General features: G+C 30.7%; 1 protein-coding gene across 2 annotated transcripts; it reads left to right on the top strand.

Moving 5' to 3' along the window:
* The first annotated feature begins 1,477 nt into the window (after positions 1-1,477).
* Positions 1,478-24,951, top strand: LOC139511774 (salivary peroxidase/catechol oxidase-like). Of its 2 annotated transcripts, none has more exons than XM_071298826.1 (17): positions 1,478-1,628; positions 3,777-4,046; positions 5,124-5,244; positions 7,174-7,269; positions 8,024-8,193; positions 8,649-8,834; positions 9,264-9,318; positions 9,993-10,093; positions 10,412-10,510; positions 11,538-11,654; positions 12,370-12,558; positions 12,834-12,973; positions 14,352-14,518; positions 15,786-15,992; positions 21,503-21,675; positions 22,842-22,947; positions 24,805-24,951. In XM_071298826.1, the coding sequence occupies exons 2-17, from the start codon at positions 3,782-3,784 to the stop codon at positions 24,860-24,862; spliced, it is 2,250 nt and encodes a 749-aa protein (XP_071154927.1). In that variant the 5' UTR covers positions 1,478-1,628; positions 3,777-3,781; the 3' UTR covers positions 24,863-24,951. The 2 variants fall into 2 exon arrangements, with proteins under 2 accessions (XP_071154927.1, XP_071154926.1); XM_071298825.1 differs by lacking the exon at positions 1,478-1,628 and adding an exon at positions 3,085-3,119.
* Positions 24,952-25,678: the final 727 nt, after the last annotated feature.

Below are 25,678 nucleotides of genomic sequence, written 5' to 3'. Positions count from 1 at the left end.
GACTCATAACACATAAACATTAAGACAGATTTATAACCAATCATTGAAGACAATGGTATATATGAGCAACCAACAAAAAAAAGCCAAATGAATCGAAACCATGCGAGGATAAACATGCAAAGACAATGTCACATATGACCAGCCAACACATAAAACAAAAGCATCGAGGTAACATTGTGCGTGAAAAACATAGAAAGACATGGTAATATACGACCACCGATTATATAAAACAAAAGCATAGAGACAGGCGATTGGAAAACACATAAAGAGAACTACAAATACAGGTTTTTAAAGCATTGAAAAGGTTTTTTACCCGACAATAAACACATATACATCAACAGTGAAACAATCCTTGCAAATTTTTAAACATATACCAGATATCAAGCATATATATATTGTCTAATAATAAAAATATCAAAGCATTACAATTTGCAGGTACATGTATTCAAAAAAAATGTAAATGTAAGAAAAAGTAAAAAAAAAAATAATTCATATATAACAGACACATAATATGGGTACTGAATATCAGTTTTCTTTCCAAAACACAGCTGTTCTAATTGATGAATTTCGCGACATGACCATGTATGAAATAAATTTTGTGTTTTTATAATGATTTCACCACATGAAATATTTCTTTATGTTTATTATTGTAAATGTTTCTATATTTTATACAAGTGTTCATATCATATTCTACATAAAGTATCATATTTATTATCATATCACATTGATACTTGATATTTTTAAACCAAGCTCACCTTTTTAACTGTGTATACTTTCTAGTTGTCGCAAAAAGTCCCTTCTAACATTTCATATATATATATTTATTATTGGGCTCTTACAAATTACTTGTTAAATCACATAGGAAAACTGCCCGATGTCGTAACAAGAACTTTCAGACTTGGAGGAGATACCGATGATCTTAAAAGACTCTAACACTATCCTTCTCGTGAGTCTAAAGGGAGAGCAATTGAGTTAATTTCATCAATGTATCATAATGCGAAATATAATAGTTGTATATATATTTAAGAGCCCTCTGCTGATTTATTTCTATTTCATTTCTATTTGATTCACTAGAGAAATGCCACGAAAGTGGACAAACATTAACATTTTAATGTCTTTTCAAACTAGAAAACCAGTATTGTATGTACAAAAACAGTAAACAAAAAACAAATATGAGTAGTCAACAACCAACTGCATACACTTACTTTCAGTCACCCTACTTGGTACGAGGCAAACAAAGAACTGTACTTGTTGTCTTCGGATGAGTTTTTATATATATATAGGCGACTATTTTTTGATCCAACACCCACGGGGATAAAGAGCATCACGAAATTGTCCAAGATTTACAATGAATTTGTTGTCCGTGATCGATATAGTTTTTGACACTGTCCTAGTGTGCATAATAACGTCCAAGCGAGTTAAAGGGTATTTAACAAAACTTGTTTATAATAACACATAAGAACATTAACCGGGTCGATTTATAAATATTATTTGGGAAAGAAGAAAAGGCTTTTAAGTGATATCGTGATTTTCTAACAAATCCTAATTCAAGCGGAACACTAAATATATATATATGTAGATGAAATAATCTGTTTAGGGCAATACCACTCTTTGGTGTAAATTACAAGGTAAGAAGTTTCAAGTTTTTTTTTTTATTCTCTTTTACACCGAAATCCTTTTTTATTATACTTAAACCGTATACTATTCATCGATATGAAAATAATTAAAGGATGGCCATCACATAAAAAATAACCAAAATGCCTTTGTAATTTGACAACTAATACAAACTAGTTTAGTTAATTTTCAACCGTACCAAATATTGTTGCTTACCTTTTGAAAAAAATACTAGCAAATATTATTCTAAACATTGTTTTGTTATTTTGCAGTATTATTAAAAAAAATGATTTTGAGTTGAAAGTTCGCAGATCTTTTGTATATTGACAAAATGGAACTGCAACGAAACTTTACTCCTAACTTTTCAACTTTAAACTTGTTTGGCTTTATAACTATTTTGATCTGAGCGTCACTGATGAGTCTTATGTAGACGAAACGCGCGTCTGGAGTATTAAATTATAATCCTGGTACCTGTGATAACTATTGGATCAATAGAATATGAACAGCAATAACAATAACGATCTATTGGAATAAGACTTGCTGGCAGATTTAAAAGACAAACTAGAAATATATACATTGCAAGCGCAATGATGTTTAACAAAATCAATATTTTTTTGATAGTCTGACGGGAATGTCTGACAGATAATCACTGTCCAATTTTTATAAATAAAAAAAGTCCAAAAAACTAGCCATATGATAAATGTTCCATCGATTAATATAGCTGGCAAACTAATAGAATGAAATTCAAAACAGTGTGGCTGTGGCCAATTGATTGACACATTAAATCCATCCATTGACTGGGACAATTTACGTGAACGTTTGTCTGTAACGACCACTGTTCACGACGTACATACGATAGACATTTAAACTGTGGGGTCACCAAAGGTTTCTTAACGCCTTTAATTATAAAATAATTCGAAAAATTAATCAGGAATAACCTTTATGTTTTGATTTATATAATTGATATAAATCAAAACATCGTGTTATTTCTGATTAATTTTTCGAATTACTTTATTAAGGTGTTGAGAACCTTTGGTTACCCCATAGTTTAAGTGTCTTTAAAAAGTATAATAGTGAGCAGTGGTCGTTACATACAAACGTTCACCTAAATTGTCCCAGTCAATGGATGAATTTAATATGTCAATCAATGGCCACAGCCACACTGTTTTGAATTTCATTCTAAGATCGGAACAAAAACAGTTCGAACACTGACGTGGTGTAAGACTTTGTGTTGACAAATATTTTTCATTCGGCAAAGTTTTTTTTTAATTTATGTATGAAGATAAAGCATTTTCCTAAATTGTAAAATCTTCCCTTGCTATTTTATTAGTCGCCTGAAAACAAATACGATGAGTCTAGCTCCTCTTTACTATATATATATCCAATTCTTGAGTACAACAATACTATTCGATCTGCTTAAGTCTCTGGCTCTATTGTGTCTCAGTAAACACAATCAGCCACAGTGTGGTCTCATAATGGCGATCTCATCAACATGAATATACTTAGTATCCATTCGTTTGATGTGTTTGAACTTTTGGTTTTGCCATTTAATTAAGGACTTTCCGTTTTGAATTTTCCTCAGAGATCAGTATTTTTGTGATTTTACTTCATATCCCTGACATTATAACTGGTTTTGTCATACTTGTATTTCTTGTTTTTGGTACTATATGTTACTGTGGACTGGTGTGATGGACCATGTATGATGCGTAGCATGGGAGGATTTACCTTTCAATGAAGCTCTTCTTTAATTGGAGTTATTCTATTGACAAAAGTCTATATTCTAATCTGTCTTTTTGTGTGTGAATGAAAATTACACTTTATAAATTTGGTGCGCGATTCAGGATTGACCTTCACCAGGAATGCTCAAATCCCAAAATCCTTCACTATGTAATGAACAAGTTATTTACAAATTTAAGTCGTATGGTTAAAAGTTGAGGCCTTGAGTCCTACTGTTTCTAATATACTGTTTTTGATCTGTATATGTCGTTTGGTTTTGGTAAGCACTTTTTGTTATCTATATGTTTGTACGTTATGTCCGGATTTCAGACATGTATCAATGTTCTTATTGAGAATCCATGACATTAATCAGTGGTCTTTCTGAGAATCAATGACAGTTATCAATCATGAATAATAAATACAATTGTGTGGCTTTGTGTTTTCAGACGAGATGTCGGTATCAAGAAAAATTGGGGTTGTCATTGTACTTCTGGTGATTTTTTATCAAAGCGAAGGACTATCTAAACATGAAGGAAGCCTTACGAAGAAAGAAATAGAAACAATAGAAGACATAGTGGACCTATTGGAGGAAAGAGAAAAAGAAAAACAGTTGATGAAAAAAGAAGATGCTACTGCAGTAGTGGAAACAGCTTTTACAAATTGTTTATACAAATACGATTCATTTTTAGAAAAGCAAAAGGAGTTCAAAAATAAAGGTTATATATAACATGTGAATAATTATCTTGATTTTGTAGCTTTGAATTACAGGGCAAAGCCACGATTTATTTTAACGTTGTGGTCTTCGCCATCTTAACATTACTATACAATTTCAAATTTCGATTACAATCACAAATTCTTTCTGACATGTTAAATGTATAGCAGGGGAATCATAAACCTTCTATGGATATCTTAAAACCATCTTACATACCAGTAATCGATATAAGCTTACTTGTTTTGTAAATTATCGGTGATATATCTGCAAAGTTGACACTTTTATACACAAAGGTATATACAGATCAATAGTCGACAGAGAGATTGTATTTATAATAATGATTTGTTTAAACGATTATAACTCTTTCATCTTTTTTTTCTTTTCGAAACGACTAGAAAGAAATCCGCGTTCGGTTGTATTGAAACTTTACATAACTATTTATAAAAACAGCAGAGTTATTCTTCGTTTTCTCGTAATAAAATTACTCGTTAAAATCATTAATTTTGATTCGCTATTTTTTTTAAAATTTCATATGGTTTTATAAGCGTTGACCATGCGCACATTTTAATAGAGCGTGTGCTTTATACAAAATGAGCTTCAGTCAAAGCTATTACGCAAAGAACATAAAATTAAGCATCTATATATAAACTCAGATACAAACAAATGAAACAAAAGTCACAAAAACAAAACCACAAATAATGCTAACAAACTTTAAGGCTATTGGTTCCAGATTTGGGTCAAACGCTTAATGCAGCGGAGTAAAACAGTTTTTTGTGATATCGTAGTACCTCTTTCAAATGTGGAATTAACAAATAACCCCCCCCCCCCAAAAAAAAAAAGCAAAGTAAGAAAAACATATGTATTTTCAAAAGCATATACAAATTAATATTATAATAGATGATGGTCAGATACTGAGATTACACAACATTTTAATTCATTTGAGGTGTTTAATAACATAAATAAAACAGGTTTTATTATTTGAATGATTTTAACAGGTCTGATTGACATAAAACTTAATATCCTGTGGACTTAAATATCTTGGTTAAAATGCCAATATATATAGTTGCTATTGTATCATTAGGTGTTGATGGACAAAGGAAGCAAGGCAAACGTAACAGACTATTCAAAATTACCCCAGAATCCATAGAACGCCAGAAACTAGGGTTTTTGTCTATCTGTGCTAAAAGACAACTTGTGAAATTGTGAGTATTTAAATTATATTATTGAAATATATAAGCAGAGACCCAATTCAGTTTACGGCAATCTAGTGTTCATACAAAGTTTTTGTCATGAGTATTCATAGAATAATTATCCCTTAAGGATGTACTTAGGTGAGGTTAAGTAAAAATTAATAAATTAAGAAACTAAAATTGATACTATAAGCTGGTAGAGCATCAATTAAGGATAAAGATAAGCTAAAAATATTGATAGTTCATGGACCTCCTTTTCGAAATATTTGAGGTTTAAAATATGGCGGGAAAAGGCTGACTTGGACTTTTACCTTATATTTGCATTGGTATTATTTAGGTCTCAAATCAAAAGAAAGAAAATCAAGAATCTTCTAAAATTTTGGTATATGACCTTTCATGAGCTGTTAAGTCTTGTATGAAAAAATAAATGGGTGTTATGGGGCAAAATATTTTACATTGTATTGTATGGAAAACACCAAGGAGTCCGAACATTTGATACAAATTCCAAAACCTCACCTTAGTACATCCTTAAGGTGGTACCTAACACTACAGGGAGATAACTCTGTAAAATCAGCTAAACGTTTTAATTACGTTGTGTCGTTGAGGAAAATATTAAGCTTCTCAATGATCAAAGTTAGTGTTTGCCAAACTGCTATATAACCAGTGTACTTTTTTTGATAAAATGGTTTGTTCAAATTTGTTGAAATTTTAATATTTTTGTCAAATGGTCAAAGTAAATTCTTTTTCAAAATTTTATGAAAATTAAACGAGCCAAATTAATTTTAGTGTAGGTGTTAGGTATCACCTTAATTTCGAATGAATGCATATTATTGAAGTTACATGAAGTAGCACTGGTTTTGGTGCTTTAGAATCTCTGTCCATTGGATTGTGTTTTCATTGTAATGCTTGATTTTCATAGATATTGACTATTTGTCAAAACGTTTGCCAACTCAGGTACATTGTAGGGAATGGTGGTGTATTCATGGGAAAAAGACTCAACTTTTTATTGTTTTTATTTTCTTGTCATCAGCCATTGCTTTGAATTACAATAAACCAGTATATAAACAACACATAGCTAAGAGGGTGATCGAGCAGATTGTTACCCCGAGAAAACATTGTCAACCGCGCCGAAATTTTAGATTTACTTTTTTTTTTTCTACCGTAATTGGGGATTTCGTCCCGATATTAGAAAAAGGTAAGCAAGATGTTTTTTTTTTTATTTTAACAGTCAAATAATAAAATCTGAGCCAAAAGGTATAACTTGTATTAAATTACTTGATGTTAATGCAATTCATTGACCTTCAAATTATCGATTTTTGATTGGTCTGGACGAGAGGGTAACATTTCAAAAAATTGTCACCCGCTCAGCCATGTGATAGAGTAGATAAACACACTCGTATTAGCCATGCAATCAAAATATGGTATTTTAACGTGAAGAATAATAATATTATATAATAATATATATGAAGTGTGATTGCCAATTAGACAAATATCTACCAGAATCAAAATGACGTTGATTCAAGCAACCATAGGTCAAAGTACGACCTTAAAAACACCGACCTGAAAAACCAACAAATACAACATAAATGACAGACATCAAATAAAAACAATCATTTAATTACAGCTTTCTGATAAGGGACAACATACACAAAGTGTTAAATTTGTGTGTGACTGGTCTAAGAAATAATAAAGGATTGACTTGTATATTAAAAATTTCACTTAGAAGTCACATTCCACTTAAGATGTACAAGTTACATTCCACTAACGAGTCATTTTCCACTTGAGCGTCTCATTCAGTATACGTATTCACGTTTACCAGTGAGTATTAAGATACACTCACAATAAATTGTTAAACAGTTTAACTAATCAATCAATCCATCCATGTCCTTTCAATGTATTAATACTTCGGTTAAAGATGGCTATTTATTTGTTTTCTTATAGAACCGATTTGACATTAAAAGAGCTTAGAGAGGATACAGAATTCACCAATGCTTGGGATTCCATAACAGATCAAATTATCGGAGGCAACAAGAAAAGGTAAAAACTTAATAATAAACAAATGATTGCCAATGAGACATCTGTTTATCAAAGTTCGAATGCAGTGAATATCAGCAATTTTAGGCAATCGTACTGCCTTCAACAATGAGGACACAAATAATATTTATTCGGCTTTAAAAATATGAACAAATCAATTCAGAAAACTAACGGTCTAATGTATAACAAATCAATTCAGAAAACTAACGGTCTAATGTATAACAAATCAATTTACGAAAAACAAATATGACAGACACGAAACAACGACAACAACTGAACAACAGGCTCCTTATTTCAAATTTGTATTTTGGCGAAACGAACAAGAAAAAATAAACACGAGATAAAATTATTGCTTTATAAGAATCTGATTATCATTATTCTGAAAATCAAAGAAGATAACAGGAATTACAATAAAAACAGGACAACACTTTAGACCACACCGACCAACAACTCGACGTACAAGTACCAAACAACAACAACAAACAACATGTTGTTTCTGCCAACCTGCGTATTGCTCTAAAGTATATAGACGTGACTTTTCTTTTGCACGTAAATATAAAGTATACGATATGTGACTGTGCTGTGTAATCACATTTGGTTAACATTGGATGCAAAAAGTAAGCGAGATAACGCAGGGCTTACATCGTAATCTCAGATGCTCCGGAAGAGTAAGCAAAGCCTGATCTCATGTGGTACCCGTTACCAATGGAGGTTATTACTTTCATGTCCACGTACAACTCTATTCTCGATATTTCAGACTCTCTAAAAATAAAGGAAAACGAACAACAACTAGTGAATGCCAAGCAATTTCCAATGTTGACCAATACAGAACCTTAGATGGTACATGTAATAACATAAACAATCCTGACTGGGGAGCAGCTTTCTCGACACAACCTAGATTTTTAGATGAGGTGTACAGCAATGGCGGTGAGCAAATTATGAAAAACCTAGATTTTTACATGAGGTGTACAGCAATGGCGGTGAGCAAATTGTGGAAATAATACTGGATAGAAAAATTGTAAAAACAATTATAATCCATATCTTTAAAGCTGGTATACTAGTGCTAGCAATTTTAAAGTTTGGTTGGCTTGCTTGTTTTGTTTGTATTATTGGTAATTTTGTGGAGTTAAACTTGTACACATTATATTCAAATTTGATTAAACGTTATCAAATAATCAAATTTACGAATAAACAGGTTCAACTCAGCCTACTTATATCGTTTGCAGATGACAATCTTAATTACAATGCTAGAGCAAATATTAATACAAACAAAACAAGCAAACCAGCCAACCAAACCGTTAACTTGCTAGCATTAGTATAACAGCTTTGTAAAATATGCCATTTATTCGTTTAGTTTCTCAACATTTTGATATGTTTTGTAGTGGATGAACCTAGAACCAGCGTTGTTCCGAATGAAGAATTGCCAGGTCCAAGGGCTCTTAGTAATGCAGTATTTGCTGCAACTAGTGCAGACGGAGAAACTCCTCTGGAAGGCTTCAACACATTGATGAGCATGAACTGGGGACAGTTTATAGATCACGATATTGTTCTCACACCAACATATTCAGGTATGTAAGAGAAAAAAACAAAGGAGATTGAGTACCTATTCAAGATACAAAATCATTACACGCACAGCCAAGAACATTCAAAATGCAATTCATTCGTTTGATGCGTTTGAGCTTTTGATTTTGCCATTTGATTAGTTGTATAAGTAGCTATATGTGTATGCGTTTGTATGTGTGTTTTTAATTAATTAGAAGGTTGAAATAGAAGTAGATTTTAAAAATCTTACAATAAAAAAAAATGAGGTGTGGGTGGCAAAACTCCATTCTCTTTGAAAAATACTTTTAAAGTATATTCTTTTGTTTTATCGTGTTAAATCTATATAGAACCATTGTGATAAGAAAAATAACACTGTAACAAGTCATCCTAAGTCACATAATACAAGTTTGTCTCACGATTTTTCGATATGTTTGTTGTCAACTTTTCTATTTTAGGTGAAGATGGCGCAGATATTGTATGTTGTACAGATAACACGGCTCCCATCCAGAGGTAATATTTTTCAAATTGTGTTCTTTTGACCCCTTTTGTGTCAATTGCAGTATTATCTTTTAAGCAGGAACACATTGATTCGATAACAATCATAACAGTAGTATATTTTAAATGTCTTTAGTTCAGTAAACCAAGTATAAGTGTATGCTTATATTTTTCGTCCTATTTAAGAAAATGTCTGCCATTTTTTTGAACTACCAAATTAAAGTTTATAACTAAGAAAATAAAACAATGTCCTTTCGGAAAATACTGTTCGATAACATAACGACAACCAAATTCACAATGATAATTTATTTACAACACTCATGTTTGCTTTCGTCTATATTTCAGGTAAAGACAATTTTAATAACTGTTACTCATATCTTTATCAATTTTTAGAATGAGCATTTTTTTTAAGTTTTGGAGTTTTGTGAAAATATTGTTATAACCATGTTTGACATCCTGGTCTTTTTTGTAGGCATGTGGTCGATACTGGTAGGGGTCAAAACCCTTTGTCTGAGATTTTGTTAAAATTTCATTCAAAATTCTGTTCGTTGATACAGACAAATATTCCATAACTGAAGAAGCTACAAACATAAATGTTTAAACAAAATAGCAGAGTTGATTAAAAATGATTTCTAACATGATTTTATATCTCAGAATTCCGAAAATTTTAATTTTGCTTTTATTAACAGGGATGAATGTTTGGCGATAATAATGGAAGCTGACGATGACTTACCTATAACGTGTATGGAATTCGTCAGATCAGCTCCAGCACCTGATTTGAGTCTTAGTGGTATGAGTTTTGTTTTTGTTTGTTACCATGATTTGACTCTTATAAGTCGAATTACGACATTTAAACATCGTTAAACTACTGTCTCCTTCTCTTTTTTTTTTTAAAATTAAAGATGTTAACTTAACAAATCCAGAAATATCCTTGCAATCTCTTATAAAAATTATATATATCCTCTACTTAGATTATAAAACTGGAAATACAATCCTAAATTATTTATTTTTTTACAGTTTTAAATAGTAAATATATAAATCAGATATCTTCTTGATGTATATAAAATACTTCTTGTTAGAACTGAACTTTACTTCGTATATTATATAGGTAATCAACTGACGAATGATATATCATCGTTTATTGATGCAAGCATGGTGTATGGCAGTTCAGAGGACGAACTTACAGCACTGAGGGCTCGCAACGGAGGTGAGTAAATCATTAGATTCATTTACAGATCTTTACACAGTATATGTGTTACTAAATGACGGATTAAATCTTCATGGAATGTGTACTTAAAATTGTATTGTATGGGTTTTTGTCTTGAGAACCAATTAGATGTTTTTTCAACTTCATTTTATTCTCTAAAAGGTTCAAAGCGTGCTTGACTAAGTAATCTTTGTTGAAGCTTAAACGTTTTGTATCATCTGACTTTTCTTCCTTTTGGTCTCGAGTCGAGTTGATAAATATTATTCGGGTAACACGTTGGCCCTGAGGATAACAGTTAAAATATGCATTTCAAAATTTGTTGTCCTAAACTTACATGTATAGTCTTGAGGAAAGTATTGTTTGACAATGTTTTAGTTTGAAAAAAATGATTTGGTACGTTTTGTCAAAGTATGAATACATAACGTTGTGTATTAAATTATAAGCCTGCATGGTACCTTTGATGACTAGTTACACCACTGGGTCGATGTCACTGCTGGTGGACGTTTCGTCTCCGAGGGAATCACCAGCCCAGTAGCCAGCACTTGGGTGTTGACATGAATATCAATTATATGGTCATTTTTATAAATTTCCTGCTTACAAAAATATGAATTTTTCGAAATACTTATTATTTTCATATTCCAGACATAGATTACCTTAACCGGAACTTTGGGTCCTCAATTTTCTTCAACTTTGCACTTGTTTGATTTTTTAACCATTTTGATCTGAGCGTCACTGATGAGTCTTATGTAGACGAAACGCGCGTCTGGCGTATGAAATTATAAGCCTGGTACTTTTGATAACTATTAACTCCAGTCTGATAAGAATATACTGTGAGGTAGGTCAGGATCGTAAAACATTTGTTATGTACTTGTTCACCATAGAGAGTATTTTGTGTACATATACTAGTAGTCATATCTATTTAGGGTGAACAAATAATCAACTTGAATATAAAAGACGTTACTGAACAGCGATCGTAGTATTGTATCATGGAACTTTATGATCTTCATCAGCTTTGTTTTTATTAAAGGGAAAATGAAAGTACGATCAGAAGCAGGTGGGGACTTGCTGCCAAAAGACAGGTCTTCAGACGCCATTTGTTCTTTGGATGGCAATGATCCAGAAGATGACTATTGTCAAAATGCTGGTATTATATGATAAACATTTAAAAAAAAACTTAATAGATTCAGAAATGGAATATATACAATTCTAAAAAACATCATGATAGTGTCAATTATAATAAAAACACATTAATGTAAGTTGGAACAAATTACCTTGACTCGAATTAATTTGACATGTTTGATTTTCATAAAATTTTGCCAAAATATTTACTTTGCACCTTTGTCAAAAAAAAAGAAAAAAACACACTTGAACCACACACACTATCAGAAAAAAAATACGTTCAGCTGATTTTTACAGTTATCTCCTTGTAGTGTTATGAGCCACCTTTTAAAAATGATACAACTTATACTCATCAAGGCAGCCGTACATTTTATTAGCATATGTTGTTATCGGCTTTTAATTTACTCGGAAGATGAATTATTGTCGGTATTTGTTTTTTGTAAAGTGTGATATATTATCCAATTAAGTCGGTGAATCTTTTAAAGTATATTTCACCCCAATATTCCAATCTAGAATAGAACATATAACAAAGCTTTCTTAAAAAAAGATCATAAACAATGACTTTTAAATAGCAGTATACTACTGTTGCCCTTATTTATAGAGACTACACTTTAAATACAGCTTAACATATATAATCTTCTTTTTCATGTGTTCAATCAATTGTAAAAATTATTAGAAAATGGAATAATTTCATTGGGCAAATGCGATATGTATCTCTCATACCAGAATCTTATATTTAGGTGATGTAAGAGTAAACGTCCAACCTGGACTTGGATTGTTACACACATTATTTGTTCGAGAGCATAACCGTATTGTTGACGAACTTGCGGCAGCTCAGCCATCTTGGACAGATGATGAATTATTCAACGAAGCTAGAAAGATTGTCAATGCTCTTATACAACACATCACATACAACGAATGGCTCCAAAGTAAGTTTGACCGTAAAACAATTATATCTTGACTCCTGAACAAGTTAAGGAGCAACAACACGTAATAATGAAAAACAAAACTGATTAAAATGTAAGATTTATCTGCTGTTGTCCGATTTTTAAAAATTTTTTTGCCTCAGCTCGTAGATAAAAAGTAAGACGGCTCAATATTTATATTTTATGTTGATCTGTAAATATCGTTACTATCATATTTATTCACAATAATTTGAAAACGGGAGCGACTACAGTTAAATTTTATACGTTTTTCTTGATAGATTTATTTAATGACCAAACCATTACTGACTACAATTTACAATTATTGACATCTGGCAACTCATTGGATTATGATGATACAATCAACCCCGGAATTAGAGTGGGATTTGCCACTGCTGCTTTGAGATTCGGCCATTCTATGGTAAGACCTACTTTAACATTAGACAGGTACCCATCCGGTTTTTTGACAATTTTGCCAATAATCCAAAGTCGTACTGAATATTTAACGAATGGAACCAACCTTTCAAACATATCTCTCTCGTCAATTATTTCAGTGAATTGTTATTGAGAGGGTACGAAAGGGGCAAATTAGTCAGAGATAATGTATACCTGTTGTGTTTGGTGATTGCTAGTCAACAGTCAATAGGGACTGGTATTCGGAGATGTCCCTTTTAGAAATAAACAACCGGAGTATAACTAAGAAACATTCGTGCTTGTATGTACATAAACATTGTATTACAGTCAATCAAATCATTACAGTGCGTACTATAAATTTCAAAAGAACTTTATTTTGTCTTTTTAGAACCCTTGGTCCATAAGCTTTTCATCAGGGAAATATATACTCCATATATGCAAGCACTGTTGGATTGTATCTACAGAAAAATTGAAACTTCTTCTAAAAGGTCTATAACATTTGTAATCTGGTAAAGAGTTGTCTCATTGACAATCATACCACATCTTATTTTCTCATTTGATGTATAAATAGCAACATATCAATTTGCGTCTCAAGTAAATAAAAAATGTCGATCATAGGCGAAAAATCGAAAATGTGTTTTACGATTTAGTTTACAAAAGTCCATTATATCGGTTACATATCTGACAAATAAAAGTAAAGAATATTTACTAGTATATTTTAGGTACATAGTCTCTTTCGAGTGAACGTTTTGTTTTGAATATTATTATATGCTGTAATAACCGTGCTGGACTTTTCCTAACATTTTGATACTTCTTTATTTACCAAAAAGTTCCTAGGGTATCGTTCTTTTAAAATCTTTCGACTCATTTTGTTTTGAAATTCCTGCGATTTCCTCAGTTTGTTGTGTGTTTTCCCTTTACTTGTATATTATTATTGTATATATGTGACTTCATTATCGGTAAACTTTTATGACCTCTTCTTAAGCATTGTTTTATATTTGAAAACTGTTAGTTAATAAAACAGGCTTTGACTTATGCTCATTGTTGAAGGCCGTACGATGACCTATAGTTGTTAATTTCTGTTTCATTTTGGTCTCTTGTGGAGAGTTGTCTCGTTGGCAATCATACCACATCTTCTTTTTGTATATTGCTAAAAAATAGTCCAGATAAGGTCTTCGACTACATTATTCTTTTCAGTGAGTCCAAATCAAAACAGTTAGTTGACTAAACAAATTTCGGAGTTAAAGAAGAATGAAAATATTTTTCTTTTGTGTCCAAACTTGTTTAGGCTATCTTTCCGCTTGTTTGAAGATCAGTAAATGCATGTTTATCATGCAGTTTTAATTGAAATGCATTTATTCTTATAATATTACAATATTTGACAGATTCCTAATAAAATAGCATATATGGCAGAAGACTTAGCTACCACTTCAGAGGAAACAAATATGGAACTGACTATGACAAATCCACATATGTTAGTCAATGAGGCAGGTTCCAAGATATTAGATTTAGTTAGATATATGACCACTATTCAGGCATCCAATGCAGATAGGTAGGTGAACTAAGTTAAGATTAGATGTAATTGGATTTTCAGGGAACATTAAAATGGAAAAGAAAACGATATGGTATATTAACTAATTACATAATTTCACTCCGCAAACTTGATTAAGTATTGCAAAAGAGGGACGAAAGACACCAAAGGGACAGTCAAACTCATAAATCTAAATTAAACTGACAACGCCATGTTTAAAAATGAAAAAGACAAACATGCACACATGACACAACATAGAAAACTAAAGAATAAACAACACGAACCCCATCAAAAAACTAGGCAAATGAATACTGTGAGGCCTTCATTTTTGAACAACCGTTCACAGTTCACTGAAAGTTGAAGAAGGTCTTAATCACTAGTAATCATTTTCCAGAATAACACATCTGGTTTGATTGATTTAATAGTTTTGTCCTAGACATCCATATCACATTTTCGTATCTTACCAGATACACAAGAACAAACTCGCCGAATAATTATACCCAAATTATTCTGCAATAATACTTAACAGAATGAATTCATATTTTGTAAGTAGCTCAATTTTTATTTGCGTGTTTAGTATGCTTACATTAGAAAGTAATCAAATGTAAACACAGGTATATGTTTTCTTTTGTAAACTTTTAGAACCGTGATACGTGAATTTAAATGGTTTTTTTTTCGCCTGGTCACTTAATTATTTTTTTTTTATATGATTACCCTGGAAACAGTAAAGATCCTGTTTTTTCTTTTTCTTTAATTTCCTATTTAACTGTTAATTAAAGTGCATTTTGATTGATTCTAAAGTGTTTGTCTTTGTTTAGCTGTTTTGTTATACTAGTCCAATATGAGATATCAGCCCTTTTCCTAACTGTTCACCACTACTATTTATGAGATATCAGCCTTTTTCCTAACTGTTCACCACTCCTATTTATGAATTATCAGCCTTTTTCATAAGTGTTCACCACTCCTGTTTATGAGATATCAGCCTTTTTCCTAACTGTTCACCACTCCTATTTTATTCGTTATTATTCATCTATAGAGTTCCTACTGTCATTATTCTATGTCTCTCTTTGTCAGCTATTACAGATACCCTCGGAGTCCAGTTATGTTCTTTTGCGTTGTTTGGACTGACATTTTCTACGAACATAGAAACTAATCGGATAACAATTCTTTAAGCTCAAGTATATTCAATGTATCTTCCCGCATTACTTAATGAAAGACTGGCATTTAATTTATGGACCAGTATAGATATGTTTTAAACATCAACTTGTATATCTATTTTATTTTTCAGACAATTTTCTGGTTCGGTCAGAAATAAATTGTTTAACACTGTGTTAGATCTGACGAGTTTAAACATACAAAGAGGAAGAGATCATGGCTTACCTTCTTACACAGAATGGCGAAAGGCATGTGGTCTTAGTGTTCCATCCTCCGGCGATGCTTGGTCAGAAATGACATATATTAGAGGAGGAACACGGGATTTGAGAGACTTATATGCGTATGTATTAGTATACGATAACCTTAAGATATTATTTACTTTTTCGACCATCCTTTTGATATTTTTTGTAGATTTGGTGATTTACACTTTAAAAATCATTATACAATATATGTGAATATAGATATTTTTTAACGTTTGCTACTGGATAAAAATATTACGTCAATAAACACGTCATCTATTACACAAGATACCCGACCCTAATTTGTGTCATTAACTGCAACAATTAGAAGATGGAACCGGAGTATCAACTTTTTCATTACCTTGAATGTTCTTTTCTATTGCTTTTTGTAGACAAAAAAATGTCTTAAGGTGGTACCCAACACCTTCACTAAAATTAATTTGGCTCGTTTAATTTTCATAAAATTTTGACAAAGTATTTACTTTGACTCTTTTACAAAAATATAAAAAATTAAAATAATTTGAACCTAGCGTTTTATCAGAAAAATTACACTGGTTATATGGCAGTTTGACAAACACTAATTTTGATCATTGAGAAGCTTTATATTGCCTTCACAACGCAACGTAATTAAAACGTTTAGCTGATATTACAGAGTTATCTCCCTGTAGTGTTAGGTACCATCTTAATTGCATAACCCTTTAGATGTCAAATCAAGTGTTCAATTTTTGACTAATTCACTTGAATTTATAAAATAATATACTTCTACACTTTCGTCAAAATGTCATTTGAAATGAAATCTTTCACATTTAAGTTTCTTAGGGATATAACTGAGAATTCACTTTTATTCACATTGTCTTAATTTCACAGTAATACATTATTGAAAACTAAAGCTATGCATACAAAACTCCGATTGCGATAAGTACCATGATAGAAGACAAAAGGAATGCAACCACCGAGGATGTCATAAGCTTAGTATTCAGTGCAGTAGACAGTTGTACGAAATACATGAATACTGATAATTTTGACGTCACAATATATCACAATACATCACTATACATTACCTATATATATATATTTTGATCGAACACAAACCAGTAAGAATGGTATTTTGTTGAAGATATATATCTCTTTGGAATATATTGAACAAATTGTTCAACAGTATATCGAGAAAAAGAATACAGTTATCTGAAAAAAGTCAAACTGTAGACTCTGAAGAATAAAAAAAAGTGTTACAATTTTCGTGTATCAACTTCAGTGTATATGATCATCAGATGGATTGAACATTACAAGCTTAAATCTCATTCGATCAAAATCTTACCAGTTATTGTACTGGTATTTATAACATTTGTTTCCTGAATCAACATACTATTTTCTATATTGTTTGCAGAAGCGTATACGATATTCATTTGTATGTTTCCTGAATCACCATACTATTTTCTATATTGTTTACAGAAGCGTATATGATATTGATTTGTATGTTTCCTGAATCACCAAACTATTTTCTATATTGTTTGCAGAAGCGTATACGATATTCATTTGTATGTTTCCTGAATCACCTAACTATTTTCTATATTGTTTACAGAAGCGTATATGATATTGATTTGTATGTTTCCTGAATCACCATACTATTTTCTATATTGTTTACAGAAGCGTAAATGATATTGATTTGTATGTTTCCTGAATCACCATACGATTTTCTATATTGTTTGCAGAAGCGTATATGATATTGATTTGTATGTTTCCTGAATCACCATACTATTTTCTATATTGTTTGCAGAAGCGTATACGATATTCATTTGTATGTTTCCTGAATCACCATACTATTTTCTATATTGTTTACAGAAGCGTATATGATATTGATTTGTATGTTTCCTGAATCACCAAACTATTTTCTATATTGTTTGCAGAAGCGTATACGATATTCATTTGTATGTTTCCTGAATCAACTAACTATTTTCTATATTGTTTACAGAAGCGTATATGATATTGATTTGTATGTTTCCTGAATCACCATACTATTTTCTATATTGTTTGCAGAAGCGTATATGATATTGATTTGTATGTTTCCTGAATCACCATACTATTTTCTATATTGTTTACAGAAGCGTATATGATATAGATTTGTATGTTTCCTGAATCACCAAACTATTTTCTATATTGTTTACAGAAGCGTACATGATATTGATTTATATGTTTCCTGAATCACCATACTATTTTCTATATTGTTTACAGAAGCGTATATGATATTGATTTGTATGTTTCCTGAATCACCATACTATTTTCTATATTGTTTGCAGAAGCGTATATGATATTGATTTGTATGTTTCCTGAATCACCATACTATTTTCTATATTGTTTGCAGAAGCGTATATGATATTGATTTATATGTTTCCTGAATCACCATACTATTTTCTATATTGTTTACAGAAGCATATATGATATTGATTTGTATGTTTCCTGAATCACCAAACTATTTTCTATATTGTTTGCAGAAGCGTATATGATATTGATTTGTATGTTTCCTGAATCACTAAACTATTTTCTATATTGTTTGCAGAAGCGTATATGATATTGATTTATATGTTTCCTGAATCACCATACTATTTTCTATATTGTTTGCAGAAGCATATATGATATTGATTTGTATGTTTCTTCAATCACCAAACTATTTTGTATATTGTTTACAGAAGCGTATATGATATTGATTTGTATGTTTCCTGAATCACCAAACTATTTGCTATATTGTTTGCAGAAGCGTATATGATATTGATTTGTATGTTTTCTGAATCACCAAACTATTTTCTATATTGTTTACAGAAGCGTATATGATATTGATTTGTATGTTTCCTGAATCACCATACTATTTGCTATATTGTTTGCAGAAGCGTATATGATATTGATTTGTATGTTTCCTGAATCACCAAACTATTTTCTATATTGTTTACAGAAGCGTATATGATATTGATTTGTATGTTTCCTGAATCACCAAACTATTTTCTATATTGTTTGCAGAAGCATATATGATATTGATTTGTATGTTTCTTCAATCACCAAACTATTTTGTATATTGTTTACAGAAGCGTATATGATATTGATTTGTATGTTTCCTGAATCACCAAACTATTTTCTATATTGTTTGCAGAAGCATATATGATATTGATTTGTATGTTTCTTCAATCACCAAACTATTTTCTATATTGTTTACAGAAGCGTATATGATATTGATTTGTATGTTTCCTGAATCACCAAACTATTTGCTATATTGTTTGCAAAGCGTATATGATATTGATTTATATGCTTCCTGAATCACCAAACTATTTTCTATATTGTTTGCAGAAGCGTATATGATATTGATTTGTATGTTTCCTGAATCACCAAACTATTTTCTATATTGTTTACAGAAGCGTATATGATATTGATTTGTATGTTTCCTGAATCACCAAACTATTTTCTATATTGTTTGCAGAAGCATATATGATATTGATTTGTATGTTTCTTCAATCACCAAACTATTTTCTATATTGTTTACAGAAGCGTATATGATATTGATTTGTATGTTTCCTGAATCACCAAACTATTTGCTATATTGTTTGCAGAAGCGTATATGATATTGATTTGTATGTTTCCTGAATCACCAAACTATTTGCTATATTGTTTGCAGAAGCGTATATGATATTGATTTATATGTTTCCTGAATCACCATGCTATTTTCTATATTGTTTACAGAAGCGTATATGATATAGATTTGTATGTTTCCTGAATCACCATACTATTTTCTATATTGTTTACAGAAGCGTATATGATATAGATTTGTACGTTTCCTGAATCACCATACTATTTTCTATATTGTTTACAGAAGCGTATATGATATTGATTTGTATGTTTCCTGAATCACCATACTATTTTCTATATTGTTTACAGAAGCGTATATGATATTGATTTGTATGTTTCCTGAATCACCATACTATTTTCTATATTGTTTGCAGAAGCGTATATGATATTGATTTGTATGTTTCCTGAATCACCTAACTATTTTCTATATTGTTTGCAGAAGCGTATATGATATTGATTTGTATGTTTCCTGAATCACCATGCTATTTTCTATATTGTTAACAGAAGCGTATATGATATAGATTTGTATGTTTCCTGAATCACCATGCTATTTTCTATATTGTTTACAGAAGCGTATATGATATTGATTTGTATGTTTCCTGAATCACCATGCTACTTTCTATATTGTTTGCAGAAGCATATATGATATAGATTTGTATGTTTCCTGAATCACCATACTATTTTCTATATTGTTTGCAGAAGCGTATATGATATTGATTTGTATGTTTCCTGAATCACCTAACTATTTTCTATATTGTTTGCAGAAGCGTATATGATATAGATTTGTATGTTTCCTGAATCACCATACTATTTTCTATATTGTTTGCAGAAGCGTATATGATATTGATTTGTATGTTTCCTGAATCACCTAACTATTTTCTATATTGTTTACAGAAGCGTATATGATATTGATTTGTATGTTTCCTGAATCACCTAACTATTTTCTATATTGTTTGCAGAAGCGTATATGATATAGATTTGTATGTTTCCTGAATCACCATACTATTTTCTATATTGTTTACAGAAGCGTATATGATATTGATTTATATGTTTCCTGAATCACCATGCTATTTTCTATATTGTTTACAGAAGCGTATATGATATTGATTTGTATGTTTCCTGAATCACCATACTATTTTCTATATTGTTTGCAGAAGCGTATATGATATTGATTTATATGTTTCCTGAATCACCATACTATTTTCTATATTGTTTACAGAAGCGTATATGATATTGATTTATATGTTTCCTGAATCACCATACTATTTTCTATATTGTTTGAAGAAGCGTATACGATATTGATTTGTATGTTTCCTGAAGCACCATACTATTTTCTATATTGTTTGCAGAAGCGTATATGATATTGATTTGTATGTTTCCTCAATCACCATACTATTTTCTATATTGTTTGAAGAAGCGTATACGATATTGATTTGTATGTTTCCTGAAGCACCATACTATTTTCTATATTGTTTGCAGAAGCGTATATGATATTGATTTGTATGTTTCCTGAATCACCATACTATTTTCTATATTGTTTGCAGAAGCGTATATGATATTGATTTGTATGTTTCCTGAATCACCATGCTATTTTCTATATTGTTTACAGAAGCGTATATGATATTGATTTGTATGTTTCCTGAATCACCATACTATTTTCTAAATTGTTTACAGAAGCGTATATGATATTGATTTGTATGTTTCCTGAATCACCATACTATTTTCTATATTGTTTACAGAAGCGTATATGATATTGATTTGTATGTTTCCTGAATCACCAAACTATTTTCTATATTGTTTGCAGAAGCGTATATGATATTGATTTGTATGTTTCCTGAATCACCATACTATTTTCTATATTGTTTACAGAAGCGTATATGATATTGATTTATATGTTTCCTGAATCACCATACTATTTTCTATATTGTTTGCAGAAGCGTATATGATATTGATTTGTATGTTTTCTGAATCACCATACTATTTTCTATATTGTTTACAGAAGCGTATATGATATTGATTTGTATGTGGGAGGCATGTTGGAACAGCGCTTATCTGGCGATGCCGCTTATGTTGGAGAGACATTTGGTTGCATACTTGGTCAACAATTTCAGAATCTAAAACAAGGTGACCGATTCTGGTATGAAAGAGCAGAACCAGAGGGATTCAGTCAAGGTCTGTATAAATGAAAATAGTTTCATTTATTTTAAAAGCAACTCTTTTTTTTTTATCCTCATCTTGGTTTCTAAAATTCTTTTTGTTATTTTTGCTTTTTCTTTCTGTTTTACGGACATATCCAAGTTCATGAGTGATTTTTTTTTACGCATAAAAGACATTTTCCATAATCAGAGATTAATTTTACAGGAAATATTCTGTACAATCACATTGAAACATAAACCACAAGATAACATAAGAAGCATTCTTGACAAATGTCTAGGACAAAAGTCAAGATCTAAAACAACACACACTTTAAGTCGACAAAACAATGACAAAAAAACTACGTCTTATTCAGAAAGTCAATTGACTATCATAAAAAAAATCCTTAAAACCTAACTACTTATATGTCATTACAATTTTACCAAAATTTGCAAAGACAGGATTTCTTCAGATGTAAACTATAACATGTTTTTGCTACTATTACAAAAAGTTGACCATTAGCTATATATGTATGAACTTTAGGAAAAATAATTTAAGGGTACACATATTTGAATAAATTGTTGATTAAGATATAATACAAAATGATAATACTAAAGATTTGATAACGAAACTGAAATTAAGTCTGATCTAAATCTGAGTATTTTTTTTCATCGCTCAGTACATTTCTCTTTGAGCTTTTGTCGACATGTAGTGTTTGATAATCCCATTATCTGTTCGTAGGTTTTTTTATTGTATGTTGTATTTAAGTTCATGAAAGTTTCAAATTGTTCACGTTTTTCACTCTTACTTCTTAGTGTGAAATTGCAAAGCAAGTTGTTTTTGGATAGTAGAAGTTTTTATCGCTTTTGAAGAACATAGTTAAATCAAATTAGGTGGTAATGTACGTTCCAAAATTTCAATTTCCATCTGGGTGTCCAGCTGCTCGTATAGATGTAGGGCATACTTATTACACATATTATTATTTTGCCTTGGTTTAATTCTATAAAAAAAAAGTAAAAAACAAAAGCAGTCGTGCACTGGATATAATGTTTACACAATATGAAAATATTTTTGTGTAGGTTTTTTTTTATTGTTGTTGAATTGTCGCCCTTTTACCACATAGATTCTGTTGTATCAAGTATATAAATTAATATATATAAGATTTTCATAAAAGATGCATTCCAATAATATTGCTCTGATTGTAGACAAGCTTCAGGAAATCAGAAAAGTGACGCTTGCAAGTGTCTTTTGCAAAAATATAGACAACTTAACAGAAATTCAAAGAAGTGCTTTAAGACAACAGACAAACAGGTACAGTTAACCGTTATATAACAATATAATGTTGCGCCCTTGCTCTTAAAATTAAAAGTTATGTACTTGTTACGGAAAAATAATGACATTACTTTTACAGGGTAATTTCAAGCGCGAACACTTTATTTCGTGTATATAAAACATGTATCAAAATCTGCATAGATCTCAACAGTAATTTACATTTAAAATCCTTACTCAACCTTTAACCAAGAAAAAGTATATATAAAAAAAATGATAACCGGTCAACAATATAATGAACGTATACTGTGGATTCCTTTATTTTTGTGGGTACCAATTTTATTGGATTTAAGGAAAACTTATTTGTATGTCGATATTTAATTGCATGGTTTTGCAGAAAACTGCAAACAAGCCTATGGGAAAATTAATTTTCGTTGAACATGTTATTTCGTGGTTTTCCTATACTCACAAAATCCACAAAATAATAACGAGTCCACAGTATCGTATATGTGACTTCAACATTTTTTGTTTTATCTGATGATTTACACTGGTCTTAATATTTGTTTCATCGGATGATTTACACTGGTCTTAAAATTTGTTTTATCGGATGATTTACACTGGTCTTAATATTTGTTTTATCGGATGATTTACACTGGTCTTAATATTTGTTTTATCGGATGATTTACACTGGTCTTAATATTTGTTTCATCGGATGATTTACACTGGTCTTAAAATTTGTTTAATCGGATGATTTACACTGGTCTTACTATTTGTTTTATCGGATGATTTACACTTGTCTTACTATTTGTTTTATCGGATGATTTACACTTGTCTTACTATTTGTTTTATCGGATGATTTACACTGGTCTTAATATTTGTTTTATCGGATGATTTACACTGGTCTTAATATTTGTTTTATCGGATGATTTACACTTGTCTTAATATTTGTTTTATCTGATGATTTACACTGGTCTTAATGTTTGTTTTATTGGATGATTTACACTGGTCTTAATATTTGTTTTATCGGATGATTAACACTGGTCTTAACATTTGTTTTATCTGATGATTTACACTGGTCTTAATGTTTGTTTTATTGGATGATTTACACTGGTCTTAATATTTGTTTTATCGAATGATTAACACTGGTCTTAACATTTGTTTTATCTGATGATTTACACTGGTCTTCATATTTGTTTTATTTGATGATTTACACTGGTCTGAATATATGTTTTATCGAATGATTTACACTGGTCTTAATATTTGTTTTATTGGATGATTTACACTGGTCTTAATATTTATTTTATCGGATGATTTACACTGGTCTTAATATTTGTTTTATCTGATGATTTACACTGGTCTTCATATTTGTTTTATCTGATGATTTACATTGGTCTTAATATTTGTTTTATCGGATGATTTACACTTGTCTTAATATTTGTTTTATCGGATGATTTACACTGGTCTTAATATTTGTTTTATCGGATGATTTACACTGGTCTTAATATTTGTTTTATCTGATGATTTAGACTAGTTTTAATATTTGTTTCATGTGATGATTTACACTGGTCTTAATATTTGTTTTATCTGATGATTTACACTGGTCTTCATATTTGTTTTATCTGATGATTTACACTGGTCTGAATATTTGTTTTATCGAATGATTTACACTGGTCTTAATATTTGTTTTATTGGATGATTTACACTGGTCTTAATATTTGTTTTATCGGATGATTTACACTGGTCTTAATATTTGTTTTATCGGATGATTTACACTGGTCTTAATATTTGTTTTATCGGATGATTAACACTGGTCTTAATATTTGTTTTATCGGATGATTTACACTAGTTTTAATATTTTTATCATGTGATGATTTACTCTTGTCTTAATATTTGTTTCAGAAACGACTGCAGTGATGAAAGAAGAAATCCTCATATTGACTTTAACGTGTGGGCATAATTAAACACTCTTTTTTTCTAAAACGTTCTGTAATTATGTACTTGAATTTTTGTAGTTAATTTCTTACATAGTAAATATAAAAAAAAACATATGTTTGTCATTAATTTTGAAGAGAGAGATAGGTGAGAAAAGTGATTTTTCGCAAAAGATAGGAAAAAGGTACCAGAGGGACAGTCAAACTCATAGATCGAAAATAAACGTACAACGCCATGGCTAAAAGATGCACAATCATACCACTGAAGTAATGAACATTTATCTATGCGAGGGTATTTGGTGTTTGGAAGTGACATGAATGAAAACATCACGAAAGAGCAATATCCAAATCAAATAGCAGTGCAAGGACGGGGATGAAATCTGAAGTCAAAATGAAACATTAAAAGTTATCCACAGAAGGAAAAGGTAAAAAGTTGAAACAAACAAAATAGATCTTAAAGAGGGTCATAAAGACATCGGCAACTTAATAACGGTTGAACAAAATTGGACAGAAAAGCCCTTAACAAAGTTTTTTTTGTGAATCAGATTACATACGTTGCTTCATAGAGGAATTAGGTTGTGAAAGTTCATTTGTAAACGCAATATATACCACCACATTTACCCAGGTAGAAATCATCATTTATCATAGGTCTTGTCTTTTTATGATTCGGAATTTCAATAAAAGATGGAAAACTGAATCGTTAATTCACTTGATAGTATTACTTAATTACATAAGTGTCCTTTGATACATACAACTTAATATTGGTGGGATGCCAACTTCTCCATGACACAACTTTCAAAATGATTAACATCAATTTTATCAACAATCAAAGCATGGCTTCA

This window comes from Mytilus edulis, chromosome 2, assembly GCF_963676685.1.
Source record: "Mytilus edulis chromosome 2, xbMytEdul2.2, whole genome shotgun sequence".
Lineage (NCBI taxonomy): Eukaryota > Metazoa > Mollusca > Bivalvia > Mytilida > Mytilidae > Mytilus > Mytilus edulis.
This window is presented reverse-complemented; position numbering and strand designations above follow the sequence as displayed.

Bases quoted from the DNA above. Each gene is read 5' to 3' on its own strand.
- LOC139511774 (XM_071298825.1), top strand. The intron at 5,245-7,173 runs GTGAGTATTTAA...GTTTTCTTATAG, and splicing joins AAAAGACAACTTGTGAAATT to AACCGATTTGACATTAAAAG. The intron at 8,194-8,648 runs GTGAGCAAATTA...TATGTTTTGTAG, and splicing joins TGAGGTGTACAGCAATGGCG to TGGATGAACCTAGAACCAGC.